General features: G+C 43.6%; 2 protein-coding genes across 4 annotated transcripts; one reads left to right on the top strand and one right to left on the bottom strand.

Moving 5' to 3' along the window:
- The first annotated feature begins 1,394 nt into the window (after nt 1–1,394).
- zgc:162144 (RD3 domain-containing protein) lies at nt 1,395–9,484 on the top strand. Of its 3 annotated transcripts, XM_024383312.2 has the most exons (5): nt 1,395–1,497; nt 7,524–7,641; nt 7,820–7,940; nt 8,320–8,624; nt 8,813–9,484. In XM_024383312.2, the coding sequence occupies exons 4-5, from the start codon at nt 8,320–8,322 to the stop codon at nt 9,180–9,182; spliced, it is 675 nt and encodes a 224-aa protein (XP_024239080.1). In that variant the 5' UTR covers nt 1,395–1,497; nt 7,524–7,641; nt 7,820–7,940; the 3' UTR covers nt 9,183–9,484. The 3 variants fall into 3 exon arrangements, with proteins under 3 accessions (XP_024239080.1, XP_042159206.1, XP_024239079.1); XM_042303272.1 differs by lacking the exon at nt 1,395–1,497 and having other exon boundaries at nt 7,122–7,641; XM_024383311.2 differs by lacking the exons at nt 1,395–1,497; nt 7,524–7,641 and having other exon boundaries at nt 7,693–7,940.
- A 936-nt stretch (nt 9,485–10,420) lies between these two features.
- stx5a (syntaxin 5A) lies at nt 10,421–20,853 on the bottom strand. The gene is made up of 11 exons (XM_024383310.2): nt 20,750–20,853; nt 19,967–20,221; nt 13,106–13,176; nt 12,739–12,794; nt 12,564–12,634; nt 12,237–12,353; nt 12,065–12,121; nt 11,877–11,955; nt 11,627–11,733; nt 11,434–11,555; nt 10,421–11,264 (listed from the first exon to the last, which is right to left on the bottom strand). Exons 2-11 carry the CDS (start codon nt 20,027–20,029, stop codon nt 11,105–11,107), a joined length of 903 nt encoding a protein of 300 aa, XP_024239078.1. The 5' UTR covers nt 20,030–20,221; nt 20,750–20,853; the 3' UTR covers nt 10,421–11,104.
- Between the last annotated feature and the right edge of the window lie 475 nt (nt 20,854–21,328).

The raw sequence follows: 21,328 nt of genomic DNA on the forward strand, positions 1-21,328 counted from the left end.
ACCATTTAAAGAATACCAGGAAAAACTCTATTTACTTCCTGACATACAAATAGTACACAGACACTACTCTGGGTGCCAGTCTGTTTCTGCTTTCACCATCTTGGCATGACAGCAACATAGCAATTGGATAAAAGCAACAACAGACTGGTGTTTAGGCTACTAACGACAAACATGACTAAAGCAAAAGGGTTTTCACAGCATAAGGAAAGAATGAGAGAAGCATGTTAAATTAGTATTAAAGCAGCAGAGCAAAGTGCTGCATTGCTATAGTTCTTCTTACAGCTCAATCTCTTTATCTATCTCTACTGTAATCATAACCTAACTCGGGTGACATCTCTACTGTAATCATAACCTAACTCAGGTGACAACTTTCTCTGCCTAACTTTGACTTGTTCGTACAGTACCTTGACAGTCTGTTTGTTGAGGGAGGTCTGTGTGCTGTCCAGCTGCAGCTGTTTCTGCTGTCTCTCTCTGTTCAGCCTCTCTTGCTGGACCTGCAGCTCCTTGACCTTCTGCAGGGCCCGGCCAGACAGGCCCACCGTCCAGTCCTCCTCTGCCCAGCTCATCTCCTCCCGATCAGGGTAGATGTCTCAGACACCAGAGTTCGTACACTGGAGAACCAGTCTGGTAAGACCAATATGCCCCAGGAAGTTAAGGCTGGAATAGAAACACAGTAACTTCAATAAAGTAGAAGAACAATAAGAAGTAGATAGAGATGAAGAAACAAATAAGAATAAAAAGAAAGTGTGTGTGTGTATGTGTGTCTGTCTGAACAAGCTTCAATCTATAATGGAGCTTGCCTTAGTTTGAACCGTGTAACCAAGGCTAGATCTCCTTTTTACAGTAGAGCTGTGGGGACTGGGGAGTGTGACTCAGTGTTTTCCTAGGAGACAGAACTTGCCAGTTTCCACCAGTGCAGACCGCCTCCTTCAGGGATAGGCCACTTTTCAGGAAGGATGATTCAAATAAATCTTATTTGAATGTTTAGTCTTATATTTGTTTGTCTAAACAACACATTTCCTGTAACACTGTGCACATGTTTTCACGTTTGCCAGCTCCTCTGGTTTATAGCCATGACAATAACACAAACACAGAGACGGTTTGAGCCGAGGAATGAAGAAAATCCTGATTGAAGATCATGATCTAACCAAACCCATCATGGCTCAATCAAGTGCCTCCATGCAAAGGTGCGTAGCTATGCACCCTGCGCCTCAGGCTACGAACAGAGTCTGCGTCCCAATGCATCCTATTCCCCATGTAGTGCAATACTTCTGACCAGGGTGCCCAAAACTACTAGACTATATAGAGAATAGGATGCCATTTTGGACACAGAGAGAGCGAGAGAAGGAGGCAGGTCCTTGAAGAGAGAAGAGAATTTCCTGGTTGTCATTGCTCAATGTTATGTCATTGTTTACGTACAGTTTCTGTCTGTAAAGAACGAGTCAATGAAACGCCAAATAAATAAAAGGACGCTGGTTTGAACTGAACTGACAGCAGGTCAGACATTATGTTTATTTAACTAGGCAAATCAGTTAAGAACAAATTCTTATTTAAAATAACGGTAGAATCCTACACAATGACGACATGAGTCACCTGCACTGACAGTGATAGCGTTGAGAATGGCAATGTATGGCTGGCACTGCAATACTATTGTTTCAGTCTCTCTATCTAGTGTGACAACAATCACATTGTGGTTAGAACGTAAAGTTGGCCTGGTCGCATGCTGCTTTTAAACCGTACCACATGTTAGGTAGGGGCCATAGTGCAATTCACAGCTCAACGTTGTGAAAATCTTAATAGTATTTAGCTACAGCTAATCATAGCAGCAGAGTTGCTGAAACTAAAAGAACCATGATGTGGCCATTCCTAGGAAGTACTGTTTGACAATAAATAATGATGTGCTTAGGAGACAGCTGTGGCAACGTTGTTCAAACCAGCAAGACCGACAAAATATTTAGAATCGGTCTCTTGCCAGGATTGTCACTCGTCTTCAACAACTTGGATGAAATCAGGAAAGTGGAGGAAGCCAATATTGTTGTCTGTTTGATTCACTGAAATAACACACCATGCAACACGCAATGGCATTGTTTTGAATATTCAAATAAGCTAGCTAGTTGTGAATCAACTTGTCTTTACTGTAGCTAGAAATGTAATCACAGCAGAGTGGAGTAAAGACGGCTAGCCACCTAGCCAGTATTGACAGTTCTACACATGCATTATTATACAAGCAATCTAACTAACTAGTTGAATTAGCCAAACCAGACTAGCCGTTAGCCAGCTAGCTCGCTATGATGACTTACCATTTATGTCGCAATCCTGTTTATATTGATGTGAAATCCAAATGCTCCAACGCGACAATTACAGATACACTTCGATTTGTTCCTTCACATGTGGTGGATTACAAGTTTAATGTAAATATTTCAGCAGCCGCGTGTCTAATGATGGTTTCAAAATGTGTTAGCATTTCATTTCAACAACTGAATGCTAAAACCCGCGAGTCTCGTGCCGCCTGACGAGCCAACAATAAAACGATTTGTCGACAGAGGGAGGGGTTCGGTGAGGTATGGCCAGAAGAGAGGGGTCGGTGAGGTATGGCCAGAAGAGAGGGGTCGGTGAGGTATGGCCAGAAGAGAGGGGTCGGTGAGGTATGGCCAGAAGAGAGGGGTCGGTGAGGTATGGCCAGAAGAGAGGGGTCGGTGAGGTATGGCCAGAAGAGAGGGGGTTCGGTGAGGTATGGCCAGAAGAGAGGGGTCGGTGAGGTATGGCCAGAAGAGAGGGGGTCGGTGAGGTATGGCCAGAAGAGAGGGGGTCGGTGCGGTAAGGCCAGAAGAGAGGGGGTCGGTGCGGTAAGGCCAGAAGAGAGGGGGTCGGTGCGGTAAGGCCAGAAGAGAGGGGGTCGGTGCGGTAAGGCCAGAAGAGAGGGGGTCGGTGAGGTATGGCCCGGTGAGGTATGGCCAGAAGAGAGGGGGTCGGTGAGGTATGGCCAGAAGAGAGAGGGGGTCTGTGAGGTATGGCCAGAAAGAGGGGGTCGGTGAGGTATGAGTTTGTGTATGAGGTATGAGGTGTGAGTTTGCTCTGTATGGCCAGAAGAGAGGGGGTCGGTGAGGTATGGCCAGAAGAGAGGGGGACATAGGAAGACCTCTTTGATGACACCTAGCGATGAAAGACGATTCTCTATGATTAAACAATTTTTTAAAATGTATTTATTTAACCTTTACTTAACTAGACTAGTCAGTTAAGAACAAATTCTTATTTACAATGACGGCCTACCAAAAGGCCTCCTGCGGGGACGGGGTTTAAAAATTAAAAATATAGGACAAAACATGCATCAGGACAAGAGAGACACCACAACATTACATAAAGTGAGACCTAAGACAACAGCATGGCAACAACACAGCATAGTATCAACCCAACATGGTACAAACATTATTGGGCACAGACAACAGCACAAAGGCAAGTTAGAGACAACAATTCAATTCAAAGGGCTTTATTGGCATGGGAAACACATGTTTACATTGCCAAAGCAAGCGAAATAGATAATAAACAAAGGTGAAATAATCAGAAATGAACATTACACTCACAAAACTTTCAAAGAAATAGAAACATTTCAAATGTCAAATTACGACTATGTACAGTGTTGTAATGATATGCAAAGAGTTAAGTACAAAACTGAAAATAAGTTAACATAAATATGGGTTGTATTTACAATGGTGTTTATTCTTCACTGGTTGCCCTTTGCAACAGGTCACAAATCTTGCTGCTGTGATGGCACACTGTGGTATTTCACCGACTAGAAATTGGATTTGTTTTCAAATTCTTTGGGTCAGTCACAGTGGTCAGGTATTCTGCCACTGTGTACTCTTTGTTTTGGGCCAAATAGCATTCCAGTTTGCTCTGTTGGTTAATTTTTTCCAATGTGTCAAGTAATTATATTTTTGTTTTCTCATGATTTGTTTGGGTCTTTTTGTGTTGCTGTCCTGGAGCTCTGGGGCCTTGTGTTTGTGAACAGTGCCCCAGGACCAGCTGGCTTAGGGGACTCTTCTGTAGGTTAATCTCTCTGTAGGTGATGGCTTTGTTGTTGAAGGTTTGGGAATCGCTTCCTTTTAGGTGGTTGTAGAATTTAACGCCTCTTTTCTGGAAGCTTCGCACAAAGTAGCCATAACTGTCAGTAAGAGTGTCCATGTCTTTGAACGAAGAGATGGAGATAAAACTGTTCAGTTTGAGTTTTTTTTGCAACTCGTTCCATTCGCTAGCTGCAGCGAACTGAAAAGAGGAGCGACCTAGGGATGTGTGTGCTTTGGGGACCTTTAACAGAATGTGATTGGCAGAACGGATGTTGCATGTGAAGTATGAGGGCTGCAGTAGGTATCTAAGAGAGAAAGATTTTCAAAAGGGGTCTTTAGCTTTTGTTTAGCCTGAGACAAGTTATTCCATTATCAATCATTGCAGAAATTACAATCATTTAAAAAAATAGGAAGATCATTTTGTCTCTGGATACAAACTTTGTCCATGTTATGTCCATATTATCACATTAGGCCAACTGACTAGTTTGTGAAACAGATACAAAATGATAAGTTGCCGACATTGCCAACTTCAAGGACAACCCATTGTTTTTTACATTGTATATGAAAACACAGGCATCTGAAAGATGATTATAATGCCCCGGAGTATTATGTTATAACGCTTATGTTCAGATTACATAACATGAGTGTGTCATCCATTATAAGCCATCTGAGTGACTACTCCCATCCACCCACCCATCCAACTGTCTCTCTCATTAGTAGGCTACAGCAATCTCACCCACCAGCTGTCTCTTTCTCTCTGCCTCTTTTTCTCTCCTCTCTACAAATTTCTCTCGCTCTCTTTTTCACTTTTTTTTCTCTCTCTCTTGCTCTCTTTCTCTCTCTCTTTCTGTCTATATGGGGTAGCCTGAAGACGTGGTTACTCCTCTAACCCCGCTGGGTTTCCACTTCACTCAGCATTGAGGCGGCTTTACCTCATGTATAGACCTAATCTCAGATTACGCTCAAATCCAGACGACGATACCTGGAACAGCGTCGGCGTTATTAGTATGAGTTATTAGGACGATGATTATGATCTAAATATAGTTGTTGATGTTACTATTTATGTCACTAATGAGACAGTTGTCTTATACAGTGCATTCTGGAAGTGTTCAGATCCCTTCCCTTTTTCAACATTTTGTTAAGATACAGCTTTATTCTAAATGTTTTACATTTTTTCTCCCTCAACAATCTACACACAAATACTCCATAATGTCTGTAGAGCTCCGAGACAGGATGGTGTCGAGGCACAGATCTAAACATTTCTGTAGCAGTGAAGGTCCCCAAGAACACAGTGGCCTCCCATCATTGATAAATGGAAGAAGTTTGGAACCACCAAGACTCTTCCTAGAGCTAGCCACCCTGCCAAACTGAGCAGTCTGGGGAGAAGGACCTTGGTCAGGGAGGTGACCAAGAACCCGATAGTCACTCTGACAGAGTTCTAGAGTTCCTCTGTGGAGATGGGAGAAACTTCAAGAAGGACAATCATCTCTGTAGCACTCTACCAATCAGGCCTTTATGGTAGAGTGGCCAGACGGAAGCCACTCCTCAGTAAAAGGCACATGACAGCTCTCTTAGAGTTTGCCAAAAGGCCCCTACAGGACTCTCAGACCATGAGGAACAAGATTATCTGGTCTGATGAAAACAAGATTGAACTCTTTGGTCTGAATGCCAAGCATCACGTCTGGAGGAAACCTTGCACCATCCCTACTGTGAAACATGGTGGTGGCAGCATCATGCTGTAGGATGTTTTTCAGCAGCAGGGACTGGGAGACTAGTCAGGATCGAGGTGAAAGATGAACGGAGCAAAGTACAGAGAGATCCCTGATGAAAACCTGCTCCAGAGTGCTCAGGACCTCAGACTGGGGCAAAGGGTCACCTTCCAAAAGGACAATGACCATAAGCACACAGCCAAGACAATGCAGGAGTGGCTTCGGGACAAGTCTCTGAATGTCCTTGAGTGGCCCAGCCAGAGGCCAGACTTGAACCTGATTGAACATCTCTGGAGAGACCTGAAAATAGCTGTGCAGCAATACTCCCCATCCAACCTGACAGAGCTTAAGAGGATATGCAGAGAAGAATGGGAGAATCTCCTCAAATACAGGTGCCAAGCTTGTAGCGTCATACCCAAGAAGACTTGAGGCTGTAATCGCCAAAGATACTTCAAAAAAGCATTGTGTAAAGGGTCTGAATACCGTTTCATCACATTGGCAGAGGGTGCTCCCCCCTATCTACATCGATGGGACCGCAGTGAAGAAAGTGGAAAGCTTCAAGTTCCTTGACGTACACATCACTGACAAACTGAATTGGACCACCCACACAGACAGTGTGGTGAAAAGGTGCAACAGAACCTCAGGAGGCTAAAGAAATTTGGCCTGTCACCTAAAACCCTCACAAATGTTTACAGAAGCACAATTGAAGCATTCTGTCGGGCTGTATCACTGCCTGGTATGGCAACTGCACCGCCCGCAACCGCAAGGTTCTCCAGAGGATGGTGCGGTCTGCTCAACGCATTACCTGGGGAAAACTACGCGTCCTCCAGGACACCTACAGCACCCGATGTCACAGGGAGGCCAAAAAGATAATCAAGGACATCAACCACCCAAGCCACTGTCTGTTTACCCCGCTATCATCCAGAAGGCGAGGTCAGTACAGGTGCATCAAAGCTGGGAACAAGAGACTGAAAAACAGCTTCTATCTCAAGGCCATCAGAGTGCTACACAGCCATCACTAGCACATTAGAGGCTGTATATGTATATACTGTTTTCTATACTATTCTACGGTATCTCATTCACTTAATGTTTACATATCGTGCATTACTCATCTCATATGTATATACTGTATTCTATACTATTCTACTGTATCTTAGTCCGTTCCACTCTGACCTTGCTCGTCCATATGTATATAGTCTTAATTCATTCTAACCTAGATTTCTGTGTATTGGGTATATGTTGTGTAATTTGTTAGATATAAATTGTAAGATATTACTGAACTGTCGGAGCAAAAACACAAGCATTTCGTCACACCCGCAATAACATCTGCTAAGCATGTGTATGTGACCAATAAAATTTGATTTGGATTTGTCTGAATACTGTCCGAATGCACTGTATGTGCCTTGGTCTTCCAGGAAGAGCAGAAATGCCTTGCCAATGTCACACTCAGCCTAATATAAGTCTAGGGGTTCTATACAAATCGATCTGAAGTTTACAATTTCAACTTCATCAAATGCAAGTATCATTGACAAAGCCAACACCATTCCTTTACCAACCAGCATCCAAGCAGAGCCATTATTCTAGCCCATTATCTGAGCAAAAACATTCTGGAGTGCTGTCTAAAGGCCACAGATCAGTGATGAAACGGTAGGCATATGTCCTCCCATGAAAATGCTCATTGTCATCACTGAGGATATTGTTCGTATTTTACTGTAAATTTTAGGTCCAGTGTCTCTGTTTTGATTCACAGATGACGGATGCTTACTGAACAAAACTGCTGGTAACCCCTGCTGCTACGCTGCTCTAGTTGGCTGACTGGATATGTACAGGCTGACACATCTAGCAACACCTCCAGGTGTGCTTATGAGGTTAGTCCGGTAAAAGACCTGTCAATCACTCTGTATATTAATACAGGATTACATTCATTGTCAATCACGAAGGAACACATACCTATCTGCCACGGACCTTCGAGGTAGCAAGGTGGTCAGTTAGTGGTGTGTAGGAGTGAAAGTCGACATTTTCTTTTTAACCGTTTATATTTTGCAGCTGCACACCAAAGACAACAGAAACAAAAAAAAGGAACTGTGAAATGAAGGCATTGTCTGCATCTTGATAAGAGGATTTCTAACCAACAAGGAGACTACTCAATAATTGACTTTTGTAAAAGGTAAGCTATCAAGCTTTTGTTTGACTACAGGTAAATTAACTTTTACATTGTGTCGTGAAAAAGGCAGGTCACCTAAAGCAGAAAGCGATTCAGTGAATCTAATTACCTGTATTTACAGTTCTATCAATCAAGTAACATCCCCAGGCGTGTTTATCTACCTAATGAAGCAATTATTTGATTAAGATTTTAAAACAAAGTTGAACAATTAAGATACATTACATTTACTTTAAGTGTGTTTAAATTAATAGCGTGAGTTTGCAGCATGAAAACAGTTTCAATAACTTGTATTGGTCCCATCCCCATGGCTGATTCCTCTCTCCTCTCACAATAATTGCCCATCTGGAATAAATCAAGTTGATTAAATTCTGTCCCTCCCTAGATGTTCCCCTGGTCAGCAGTGTTTTCTCTGGAGCCGAAAGTGCCTGGACAGCGTACGGCAGAAGAACTAGTCACCAACACCCTGATGCTGGAGCTGGGTGCCATGGTGAAGCGCACCGAACGTATCCGCCTGGAAAGGGTGACAAAAGAGGGCCGGCGCCGGCGCAGCTCTTCCTCCGCTGACTACAGCTGGCTGGCCACTGCCCCCACCCACCAACCCTATGAGCTGACCCCCCGAGACCTGATAGAACTGCAGGACCTGTGTGCCAAGGTGCCACCGTCTCAGTGTGGCCCTGTCATTGTTAGGTGGGATTTTGTACCTTATCCGTGTCAGAGGTGTATGTACACAACACATATCCTGAATGTCTCAGGTAGATCATGGAAATGGATTCATGATCAACAGGTTCTGATGTCTCCAAAGTGAACTTGGTGCCACCTTTTATCCCTTTGTCAGTATCACGCAAACTCATTTTGACCTTTGCCCTCTACCCCAGGTTCAGGAATCTGGTGACGGAGATTGAGCCGGAGGTTCACGAGGTGGCTCGTCTGTTCCGCACAGTTCTACGTGACTGCGTGGAGGGAGAAGAGGAGAACGAGGAGATGAGGATGAGGTCAGCCGGCTGGGACAAACAACGCAGCAAGAGCCTCTCCTTTGTAACCTTCCGCTCCAAGTTCCGCCCCGCTCCCTTCAGGGGCGGGGGCCTGGGCGGGTCACGTGGCAACCTGCAGGAGGAGTCCAGCTGGTACGAGGAAGACGAGGTGGAGCAGCAGGAGGGAGCAGCAAACGTGGCGAGAGCGGCCAGGAAGGGGAGGAGCATGAGCATGCCTGATATCACCCCCATCGAACAGAGTGCACTTGGCTGAGGGAGGGATGGAGAAAGAGAATAGGAGATGAGATTGATAGGGGAGAAGGTCAAGATGAGATGCAACATGAGGACAGCTCACACCTCAGCAGATTTCCACTGACTGTTTAGACATAATGCAGTTACATATGCAAGAGTAGAATTGCAAGCTTAGCCAGCAGATATACAATACTATTTTGTTTTTTTTATTGTGAATTACATTTTCCGAATGCGTTAACACATGAAATGCATGTAAAATGAACTAGAAAATACATGTCTTATTTTCCAACAGATCCTTGATAATAAATTAGTTTGTGTGGATTATTGTGGGGCCATTACTACTACATAGCTTAGTTCCAGTCCTTTGGTTGGCATGGTTACTCTATAACAATTCATTATATCAATATTCTATAATCCTCTTACTCAGTAAAGAATTACAGTCCTTTGCACAACTTCCCCATTGTTCTTTTTTAATATGCACTTCTATCCAATACATTAGCACTATTTTCACTTTACACACTGTAGAAGTCAAGGCATTTGGCAAAAAAAGAGGGAAGAAATAGGAGTGTTTTCTTATTAAAAAAGTTCTGGTCGGTCATTAAATAATAGCCTGTACATAAACATCTGTCCTCAGTGAGAATGAGAGGAGATGAAGAGAAGAGTCCCCAATAAAGCAGTGAGGTCCAAACGGACAAGTTGCAGGGAAGTTTGCTTGAGAGACTTCACTAGGGTACTTTCAGCTCTACATAACAGGTGACATGTCATTGGTTATGACAGGGTTAATAACAACCTGTTAATTAGGGTCCCAAATAGCAACCCATTTCCTATTTAGTGTACTACTTTCGTCCAGGGCCCTTGGGCTCTGTTTAAAGTAGTGCACTATATAGGAAATAGAGTGCCATTTGGGATGCAAACCATTGGCAACAGTATTCAGACTGACCCCAGCTGACTTGCTGGCAGGTAAACCAGGCAATCTAAACTGTTAGATCTGCAATAACAGTGTTAAGTAACTTGTTACAAACTGTTTGGGTCTGACTCGTCACATTGTGTTTATGACTGGGGCTATGAAGGGAATGTCCTCTTCAGTTTAAACCACCTTTAATCCTGTACTGTCATAAAACAGTTTAGACCACAGGTGTCTTGTCACATTTCTTTGAAACTGAAAGTACCCTTTTGGCAAATAAGAAACATTGAAAGAAAAAGAGAAAGTAAACCAACAACAGTTTCCAATCATGCGTGGCGTGAATGATAGTGAGGGAGAATTGTTCAAGTCTCTCTTTAATAAAACTAGAATAATGAGGAACAAAAATCGAAAGAAATGATTACAATTCAAGAAAACTCCAGTCTGTTGTGTTGGCCCTCATGTCAGAGAGAAAGTTGATGACACCCCGTCTTACAACCAATCAACAATAAGCTACATGAGGGGTAAAAGAAAATCTACCAAGAAACAAAACTAGGTTTGCAGAATCAAACCATTAAATAAGTCATTTTTGATTTAAATGTGTAAGATGAATTGTTCTCTAAAGTAACAAAGAACAGAATGACAAGTATTCTGTTTATACTATACAAAGCGTGTTCCGATAGCATATCCTTTTCATTAGGGGTATTTCATCAATGTCTGTAGGAACAGAATAGATCTGCTAGGGTCACTCCAGAAACTCTCTCCAAGGCTTTAGGCAGCAGACTATCATTTCTTGGGCTGCTGGACCTCAAGTCCTAGACCGTTCAATAACACTCCACCTGTCCCATTGTCCTGTTGCTGTGGCAACCCCTCGTCTCAGCCCAACCTTTCCCATTGTCTTATGTCAGATAGCATGACTCCGTCTGAACTATTGGTCAAGCGACTAGCGTTTCATAGGAGTGACGCAACCTGTCAAAAGACAATGAACTTTTCCATCTCCCTCTTCTTCAACCTCCACTTCTTTATCTATCATTTCTCCCTGCTCAGGCGAGGAAGACCACAAAGACGATGAAGAACACGATGAGGACGAGGAAGATCTTGACCATGAGCCAGCGGTTGGAGGACACAGACTGGAAGTACTTGAGGATCTCCGTGTGAGCCATGTCCACGTTGAGCTGAGTGTCCTCCACGTTAGCATCAATCCTACATGGGAGAGGAAACAAACATAGGGCTTGTGACACACACCGGGCGGTGCTCGAGCATCTCAATTTCTCCCCTCTACACCGCATCTCTTTCTCCCTCAACTCCTCTTTCCCTCATCCACCTTGTTTCCCTGCTTCCCCATCATACTGCTCTCCTCCCCCTCCCTCACCTCTGTACTGTCTCCTCCTGCTCCTTCACCATGTGAGCCAGCTGCTGAAAGATAGAGCCCAGCTCTACGATGGTGCTCTCAATGTTCTGCATGGTGTCTGCACGGCTCTGGATGTACGAGTCCTGCACCACAGAGAAACAGCATTATAGTAACACTGACATACACAATACAGGTGATAATAAAGTGTTTGTACCTGCTCATCAATGAGCTGGAGCTGTAGAGGGTTAGACTGGTTGTCCATGTTGATGGCGACCTCAGCCCCCATACTCCTTGACTCATCCTGCATCAACACTGAACTCTCTGGCAGAGGAGAGAGAAACAATAGTCAGTTAAAAGGAAGAGAAAATAAAGTTCTGTGATTGGAATTCACAGAGACATTTGTGAAGTGATCTGGTGTAGGAATTAGAGGCTGAAGGTGAAGTAAACGTGGTGTGTTTTCTTACTGAAGTTGTTGGCGTGGAGAGGAGAAGAGACGTGACGCTGAGAGAACTGTTCTCTCCTGTTCTTCTGCTGCTTCAGGTTCTAGAGAAAGAGAAAATGAGAACGATGTAGGCAACCTACAATTATGAGGATTTTATGAGGTTTAATGACAGAAAGTTCCAGAGTGACAGAACGTTCCAGTGAATCTTACCTCCGTTCTTACTTCTAGAACCGACTTGAAGTCATTGGACATAGACGCCAGTTTGGACTGCAACAAAACAAGGAGTTGTTGATTTTATAAAGCCTCAGGTTTCATATGGCTACATCATTTTACTCATCCACATCAGTTACATAACGCAGTAGAGAGGCACTGGCAGTCAGACCTGCAGGGAGATGACGATGGTGTTGGAATGGGTCTGGATGTGTCTGCCGCTGGGAGCTCCACGTGAACGGATCAGATCCTGCAGCTGGGCAATCTGCTTGTTCAGGCTGTTAATGTCCTGCGAGTGGAATAGTGGGAGACAGGCGGAGGGAGTCAAACAGGGCACAGCAGTGTCACACAGACTGCGTCCACTAAAACAGCTAGGTCTGTCACTTGCATAGAGATTCCACCTGACTGACTGGTCATCGTGTTTGAGATTTATAGTTCATAACGAGAAACAGCCGACTGCTTTTCCTGTATCAATGTCAATTCAAAAGAAAAATCTCACCTGCTTGATGATGTAGGTTAACTCTTCAATCTCCACTGCCTTGTCATCAAATAGAGATCTTCTTTTAGCCACTGAAAAGGTCAAAACAGACATCCAGAACTATAGAAAAACACAGTTTTTCCAAATAGCTATTTGACTCATAAATATTGAAACATAAATATTGACATATACTTACATATAGTGAGTTTCTCTAGTTTAGCAAATGTATTACTCAAGTCCTTCCCTATTCTCCTGGAGAGGTTCAAAACAACACAAGATTGGTATCACAGTGATAGGCCTAAACATGAACACAGTGAAAAGAAACTGCTAGTGCATGTACATACGTGAAATGTAAAGTATGTCCTTCGGTAAAATGATAACAGAAAAGAACAGCCTACATTCCAGAGAGATCATGCAGAGCTACAATGTGATTAAAACACCATGGAGAAACTAACAGCAACAACTGGCTATTTACTAAACTTCAAATCAGACACAGGTGCCAACTACACCCCTGAGTGGATTAACTGTGTAATGTGAGCAAGTTGGCTAGCAGTGGGACTCACTTGGCCATGAGGGTGAAGTCACTGCGTTGCTTGAGAGCACTGAGGGCTGGCTTGGTGTGCTGAACACCATTCTGTAGAGAGAGAGAATGAGAAAGAGGGATTAAAAGAGACATCATCTGTGGCAGATAACAAGAGGGGGAATGAATAGGTTCCTCTATCTCCCATAGGTTATGTTTAGTATCCCCCAGCCTTGATCAGATGGCTATTTCAACATCACTGCCCTTGCCTCTCCTTAGTGGCGACCCGTCATTTAGTGCAGAGCCCCACCTGTTTTCAGCCCCGCATTTTTAGGTTAAAAAAAAGTGTGTCACTCATGGAACAGTACGTCATCGCCAATTCTAAGATTAGAGTTATATTAGAAGTGCCCATCCGGCCTCCCCAGTGGCGCAGTGGTCTAAGGCTGTGCCACTAGAAATCCTGGTTCGAGTCCAGTCTCTGTCTCAGCCAGCCATGACCGGGAGACCCATGGGGGGCGCACAATTGTCCCAGCATCGTCCGGGTTAGGGGAGTGTTTGGGTGGCAGGAATGTTCTTGTCCCATCACGCTCTAGCAACTCGTGGAGGGCCGGGCGCAATGCATGCTGACATGGTCGCCAGGAGTACTGTGTTTCCTCCGACACATTGGTGTGGCTGGCTTCCGGGCTAAGCAGGCATTGTGTCAAGAAGCAGTGCGGCTTGACTGGGTTTAGAGGATGTATGGCTCTCGACCTTCGCCTGTCTCAAGTCCGTACGGGAGTTGCAGCGATGAGACCAGACTAACTACCAATTGGATACCATGAAATTGGTGAGAAAAAGGGTAAAAGTAACAAATAGAAAAAAGAAGTGCCCATCCATGAAGGTTCAAGGTCATTTGCCACAGATAGAATGACATCGTTAAATCAACAGTAGCTTTGCTTGGACTGTCAACATCATACTTTCAAAATCTTAGCTAGCAGTCATCACCATGAATCAAGTCGACAATCAAATCCTTTTCCATCCTTGTCATATGAAAAGAAATTACAGATAAAACGTCTCGGTGCTCATCGGCCATTGAACATAAACATTACACAAACAGTTGGAAGTTGCTAATTCAACAATGAGTGGTTTGGGAAGGAATCAGTGGCTAACTGAGTTCGAGACAACTGGGAACTCAGGGGAAAAACACGTTTTGAACGGTGATTCAACTTGGAATTGTAAATCCAGCATCTTTCTCTTTGATGACAAAATTTGCCCATGAAGGACCGCCGCACCACTTTCCTGTTCAAGCACATCACAACAACGTGAGACCAGAAATGTCTTATACTGCTTCATAAATTATATAGGATACCAGAGAGATATAGTGCCTTGCGAAAGTATTCGGCCCCCTTGAACTTTGCGACCTTTTGCCACATTTCAGGCTTCAAACATAAAGATATAAAACTGTATTTTTTTGTGAAGAATCAACAACAAGTGGGACACAATCATGAAGTGGAATGACATTTATTGGATATTTCAAACTTTTTTAACAAATCAAAAACTGAAAAATTGGGCGTGCAAAATTATTCAGCCCCCTTAAGTTAATACTTTGTAGCGCCACCTTTTGCTGCGATTACAGCTGTAAGTCGCTTGGGGTATGTCTCTATCAGTTTTGCACATCGAGAGACTGACATTTTTTCCCATTCCTCCTTGCAAAACAGCTCGAGCTCAGTGAGGTTGGATGGAGAGCATTTGTGAACAGCAGTTTTCAGTTCTTTCCACAGATTCTCGATTGGATTCAGGTCTGGACTTTGACTTGGCCATTCTAACACCTGGATATGTTTATTTTTGAACCATTCCATTGTAGATTTTGCTTTATGTTTTGGATCATTGTCTTGTTGGAAGACAAATCTCCGTCCCAGTCTCAGGTCTTTTGCAGACTCCATCAGGTTTTCTTCCAGAATGGTCCTGTATTTGGCTCCATCCATCTTCCCATCAATTTTAACCATCTTCCCTGTCCCTGCTGAAGAAAAGCAGGCCCAAACCATGATGCTGCCACCACCATGTTTGACAGTGGGGATGGTGTGTTCAGGGTGATGAGCTGTGTTGCTTTTACGCCAAACATAACGTTTTGCATTGTTGCCAAAAAGTTCCATTTTGGTTTCATCTGACCAGAGCACCTTCTTCCACATGTTTGGTGTGTCTCCCAGGTGGCTTGTGGCAAACTTTAAACGACACTTTTTATGGATATCTTTAAGAAATGGCTTTCTTCTTGCCACTCTTCCATAAAGGCCAGATTTGTGCAATATACGACTGATTGTTGTCCTATGGACAGAGTCTCCCACCTCAGCTGTAGATCTCTGCAGTTCATCCAGAGTGATCATGGGCCTCTTGGCTGCATCTCTGATCAGTCTTCTCCTTGTATGAGCTGAAAGTTTAGAGGGACGGCCAGGTCTTGGTAGATTTGCAGTGGTCTGATACTCCTTCCCATTTCAATATTATCGCTTGCACAGTGCTCCTTGGGATGTTTAAAGCTTGGGAAATCTTTTTGTATCCAAATCCGGCTTTAAACTTCTTCACAACAGTATCTCGGACCTGCCTGGTGTGTTCCTTGTTCTTCATGATGTTCTCTGCGCTTTTAACGGACCTCTGAGACTATCACAGTGCAGGTGCATTTATACGGAGACTTGATTACACACAGGTGGATTGTATTTATCATCATTAGTCATTTAGGTCAACATTGGCTCATTCAGAGATCCTCACTGAACTTCTGGAGAGAGTTTGCTGCACTGAAAGTAAAGGGGCTGAATAATTTTGCACGCCCAATTTTTCAGTTTTTGATTTGTTAAAAAAAGTTTGAAATATCCAAGAAATGTCGTTCCACTTCATGATTGTGTCCCACTTGTTGTTGATTCTTCACAAAAAAATACAGTTTTATATCTTTATGTTTGAAGCCTGAAATGTGGCAAAAGGTTGCAAAGTTCAAGGGGGCCGAATACTTTCGCAAGGCACTGTATGTATTCTGTAGCTAATAAAGTAATACTAAGTGTATTTTTTATTTAACCTTTATTTAACCAGGTAAGCTAGTTGAGAACAAGTTCTCATTTGCAACTGCGACCTGGCCAAGATAAAGCATAGCAGTTCAACACATACAACAACACAGAGTTACACATGGAATGAACAAAACATAGTCAATAATACAGTAGAAAAAAAATAAACAAAGTCTATATACAGTGAGTGCAAATAAGGTCAAATAAGGGAGTTAAGGCAATAAATAGGCCATGGTGGCGAAGTAATTAGAATATGGCAATTAAACACTGGAATGGTAGATGTGCAAAAGATGGATGTGCAAGTAGAGATACTGTGGTGCAACAGGATCAAAATAAATAAACACAGTATGGGGATGAGGTAGATAGATGGGCTGTATAGAGATGGGCAATGAACAGGTGCAGTGATCTGTGAGCTGCTTTGACAGCTGGTTCTTAAAGCTAGTGAGGGAGATGGGAATCTCCAGCTTCAGTGATTTTTGCAGTTTGTTCCAGTCAGTGGCAGCAGAGAACTGGAAGGAAAGGCGACCAAAGGAGGAATTGGCTTTGGGGGGTGACCAGTGAGATATACCTGCTGGAGCGTGTGCTACGAGTGGGTGCTGCTATGGTGACCAGTGAGCTGAGTTAAGGCGGGGCTTTACCTAGGGCGGGGCTTTACGTAGCAGAGACTTGTAGATAACCTGTAGCCAGTGGGTTTGGCGACGAGTATGAAGCGAGGGCCAGCCAACGAGAGCGTTCAGGTCGCAGTGGTGGTAGACTACATCCAGTTTGCTGAGCAGAGTGTTGTAGGCTATTTTATAGATGACATCGCCGAAGTCAAGGATCGGTAGGATGGTCAGTTTTACGAGGGTATGTTTGGCAACATGAGTGAAGGAAGCTTTGTTGCGAAATAGGAAGCCGATTCTAGATTTAATTTTTGATTGGAGATGCTTAATGTGAGTCTGGAAGGAGAGTTCACAGTCTAACCAGACACCTAGGTATTTGTAGCTATCCACGTATTCTAAGTCAGAGCCGTCCAGAGTAGTGATGCTGGATGGGCGGGCAGGTGCGGGCAATGATCGGTTGAATAGCATGCATTTAGTTTTATTTGCGTTTAAGAGCAGTTGGAGGCCACGGAAGGAGAGTTGTATGGTATGTTGTGTAGTAAGCTGTTATTACCCCATGTGCCTCACCCTAATAATTTGGTCTATTTTCACCAACGCGGTATTGTAAACACATCGTTCGCAGCCGGTGTGTGCCTGTTTGCTAAAAACCTATTTAAGAGAAATGTAATCATTGAATATTGTAAGAACTTTCATTGTCTGTTTATATTCCACGTTCTGAATTCTGTCGCTGTACATTTCAAAAGTGCTGAACAAATAGTTATATTGACAACGTCTGTCGTCTCTCGCTCATTAATGTCTTAATCGAAATTACGGATAGCCTCTTATCCGCTTGTCGTCCCCTATTGCCATAGTTTGCACATCTCAATTGTCAGTAGAAACCACATTTGTTTAAGCAAGTCAGCATTATCAGCGATGTTTTTTTTAAAGGCAGTAAATGAGGCTGAATGAACTGTAGCAGTGGTAAGGTGTTGGGACTGCTGTTGGGGCAGCTTTATGTCCCAATATTAGAACAAGGAACAGATATAGCCCTTGGTTCTCTTCAGACCTGACTGGCCTTGACCAGCACAAAAACATCTTGTGGCGTACTGCATTAGCATCAAATATCCCCCGCAATATGGAACTTTTCAGGGAAGTTAGGAACCAACATACACAGGCAGTTAGGAAAGCAAAGGCTAGCTTTTTAAAACAGAAATGTGCATACTGTAGCACAAACTCCATGGAGAAACTCCAAAGTCCATGGAGAATAAGAGCACCTCCTCCCAGCTGCCCACTGCACTGAAGATAGGAAACACTGTCACCACTGATAAATCCAAAATAATTGAGAATTTCAATAAGCATTTTTCTACAGCTGGCCATGCTTTCCACCTGGGTACCCCTACCCCAGTCAACAGCCCTGCACCCCCCACAGCAACTTGCCCAAGCCTCCCCATTTCTCCCTCACCCAAATCCAGATAGCTGATGTTCTGAAAGAGCTGCAAAATCTGGACCAGTACAATCATCTGGGGAAGACAATCTGGACCCTCTCGTTCTAAAATTACCTGCCGCAATTGTTGCAACCCCTATTACTAGTCTGTTCAACCTCTCTTTCGTATCATCTGAGATCCCCAAAGATTGGAAAGCTGCTGTGGTCATCCCCCACTTCAAAGGGGGAGACACTCTAGACCCAAAATGTTACAGACCTATATCTATCCTACCCTGCCTTTCTAAGGTCTTCGAAAGCCAAGTTAACAAACAGATCACCAACCATTTCGAATCCCACCGTACCTTCTCCGCTATGCAATCTGGTTTCCGAGCTGGTCATGGGTGCACCTCAGCCACGTTCAAGGTCCTAAATAATAAACTAACCGCCATCGATAAAAGACAATACTGTGCAGCCATATTCATTGACCTTCTACGCAGACGACACCATTCTGTATACTTCTGGCCATTCTTTGGACACCATGTTAACTAATCTCCAGACGAGCTTCAATGCCATAAAACACTCCTTCCGTGGCCTCCAACTGCTCTTAAATGCAAGTAAAGCATGCTCTTCAAACGATCACTGCCCGCACCTGCATGCCCGTCCAGCATCACTACTCTGGACGGTTCTGACTACTAGAATATGTAGACAACTACAAATACCTAGGTGTCTGGTTAGACTAAACTCTCCTTCCAGACTCACTTTAAGCATCTCCATTCCAAAATTAAATCTAGAATCGGCTTCCTATTTCGCAATAAAGCCTCCTTCCCTCATGCTGCCTAACATACCCTTGTAAAACTGACTATTCTATCGATCCTTGACTTCGGCGACGTCATTTACAAAATAGCCTCCAACACTCCACTCAGCAAATTGGATGCAGTCTATCACAGTGCCATCTGTTTTGTCACCAAAGCCCCATATACTGCCCACCACTGTGACCTGTATTCTCTCGTTTCCTGGCACTTGCTTCATATTCGTCGCCAAACCCACTGGCTCCGGGTTATCTATAAGTCTTTGCTAGGTAAAGCCCTGCCTTAGCTCACTGGTCACCATAGCAGCACCCACCTGGAGCACGCGCTCCAGCAGGTATATTTCACTAGCCACCCCCAAAGCCAATTCCTCTTTGGCCGCCTTTCCTTCCAGTTCTCTGCTGCCAATGACTGGAACGAATTGCACATTTTTTTTTTTTTAATCACTTAAGCTGGAGACTCATATCTCCCTCACTAACTTTAAGCATCAGCTGTTAGAGCAGCTTACAGATCATTGCACATAGCCCATCTGTAAATAGCACATCCAACTACCTCATATTGTTTTTTCTTTTTTTCTTTGCACCCCAGTATCTCTACTTGCACATTCATCTTCTGCACATCTATCACTCCAGTATTTAATTGATATATTGTAATTACTTCGCCACTATGGCCTATTTATTCCCTTACCTCCCTAATCTTACCTCATTTGCTCACACTGTATATAGACTTTTCTATTGTGTTATCGACTGTACGTTTGTTTATTCCATGTGTAACTCTGTGTTGTTGTTTATGTCACACTGCTTTGTTTTTTCTTGGCCAGGTCGCAGTTGTAAATGAGAACTTGTTCTCAACTGGTCTACCTGGGTAAATAAAGGTGAATAAAAAATAAAAAATAATGATGATGTAGGCCCTAACAGTTTGTGGGCACCGTTTGTCACCGTTATAGTGCAGTTAATGTATTGTTTAGTGTTGTGGCTTTGCTGGTATGCCCCTGCCCCCCCCCCAAAAAAAATGCCCCACCCAGACTTACATGCTAAAATCGCCACTGCCTCTCCCATACCTACATACCTGTCTGCTCTGTAGGGATTTGCAGGCGGACTGGAACTCGTTGGTTCGATCCCTGCACGTCATCCTGCCGCCTGTATATCACCAGCCTGCACTGGGCACGCCAAGGAGGAAGGGTCTGACTTCTGAAAGATATCGGTAGTGTACTATAGACCGGTCCGTGCTCCGTGGAAACAGTCACTACACCTCCTGATGTCAACTCCTAACTGCGAGGCGTCAATCCGTGTCCAATGATGCACACGGGCATTCTCAATGTATCTGTAATATGATAGGAGTAACATAACCAAATCATTTCAAGTGACAGTTTGCTAGGTTGTTGGGCCCCGGGCTACCCATCTAGTTACCAATACGTTGTCTCAGTTTCCCCCAACAAATCGGAGCTTGGCCAATTTGTTTAGCAATCAAGCCTCCCCACCGCCATTTATGTGCCTAGCTAGTAATAAGTAAGCTAATGTTAGCAAATCCATCAATACCACGGTAACACAAACGAAATGCTACCATACAGCTTATCTGACAGTGATGAAATATAAAATTATAGCTAGCTAGATATCTGTTGTCATTTACATGTTCTTAGGTACTGAGCTATTTAGTTATGCCAAGCTACCGTTGACTAACTAACGTTAGCTAGTTTTAAAGAGCCGACTCCATCACAGCTGATTTTTAGTTTACCCTAGAGATGTGGCTTGAATGTTTTGTTTGAATAAAGAAAACTCTCTCATCACAACATCAATCAAATGTGTATATATATATAGGTTCCCTCGATAAACGTGATCAGTTTCAACTTACTATTAGCAAAATTCCACAATAATTCACAGATCGTTCTATGTTTTTACCAAGCCGGAATGAAAGTTTGAATCCGGGTCATTTCCGGATACTGACGTCATCGCCACGTCCACCACTGCTTAAATTGGATATATTCGGAAAAGGAGTCACCACATACCACCAGATGTCGCCATATCTTATGTTTTCTAACATATATGTATGTCAATTTGTGCAGCATTCAAATCAACTGGACTCTATTTAATTATGCGTGGATAGTGAAGCGCCTACAGAGTAGAAGGTTGATGTTTATTGTCACGAGTCGTGTCCTGGAGGCAGAAAGAAGCGATTTCCCATTACATAGGTCAGCTGCAAAGTCAAAATTGGTTATATTGTAAAAATTCCTGAAAACAAAAATGTTGTTTAGGCATTAGGATTAGCAGCGTGGTTAGATTTTGTGGCTGTGCCAGCAACTGACAACTCTGCAGAGCTGCCTCCAGAACAAGATTCATAACCAAAAACGCTAACCTGCATTAGAGTATAGTGGAGATAACCGTGAATACCGAACTCCAGACTGTGAGAGGGAAAGGGAGGTAGAGAGACAGA

This window comes from Oncorhynchus tshawytscha, linkage group LG21 (assembly GCF_018296145.1).
Source record: "Oncorhynchus tshawytscha isolate Ot180627B linkage group LG21, Otsh_v2.0, whole genome shotgun sequence".
NCBI classification, from domain to species: domain Eukaryota; kingdom Metazoa; phylum Chordata; class Actinopteri; order Salmoniformes; family Salmonidae; genus Oncorhynchus; species Oncorhynchus tshawytscha.

Bases quoted from the DNA above. Each gene is read 5' to 3' on its own strand.
- zgc:162144 (XM_024383312.2), top strand. From the start codon at position 8,320: ATGTTCCCCTGGTCAGCAGTGTTTTCTCTGGAGCCGAAAGTGCCTGGA. The intron at 8,625-8,812 runs GTGGGATTTTGT...CCTCTACCCCAG, and splicing joins TGTGGCCCTGTCATTGTTAG to GTTCAGGAATCTGGTGACGG.
- stx5a (XM_024383310.2), bottom strand. From the start codon at position 20,029: ATGACGTGCAGGGATCGAACCAACGAGTTCCAGTCCGCCTGCAAATCC. The intron at 12,795-13,105 runs GTGAGTCCCACT...GAACCTCTCCAG, and splicing joins GACTTCACCCTCATGGCCAA to GAGAATAGGGAAGGACTTGA. The intron at 12,354-12,563 runs GTGAGATTTTTC...TTCCACTCGCAG, and splicing joins TAACCTACATCATCAAGCAG to GACATTAACAGCCTGAACAA.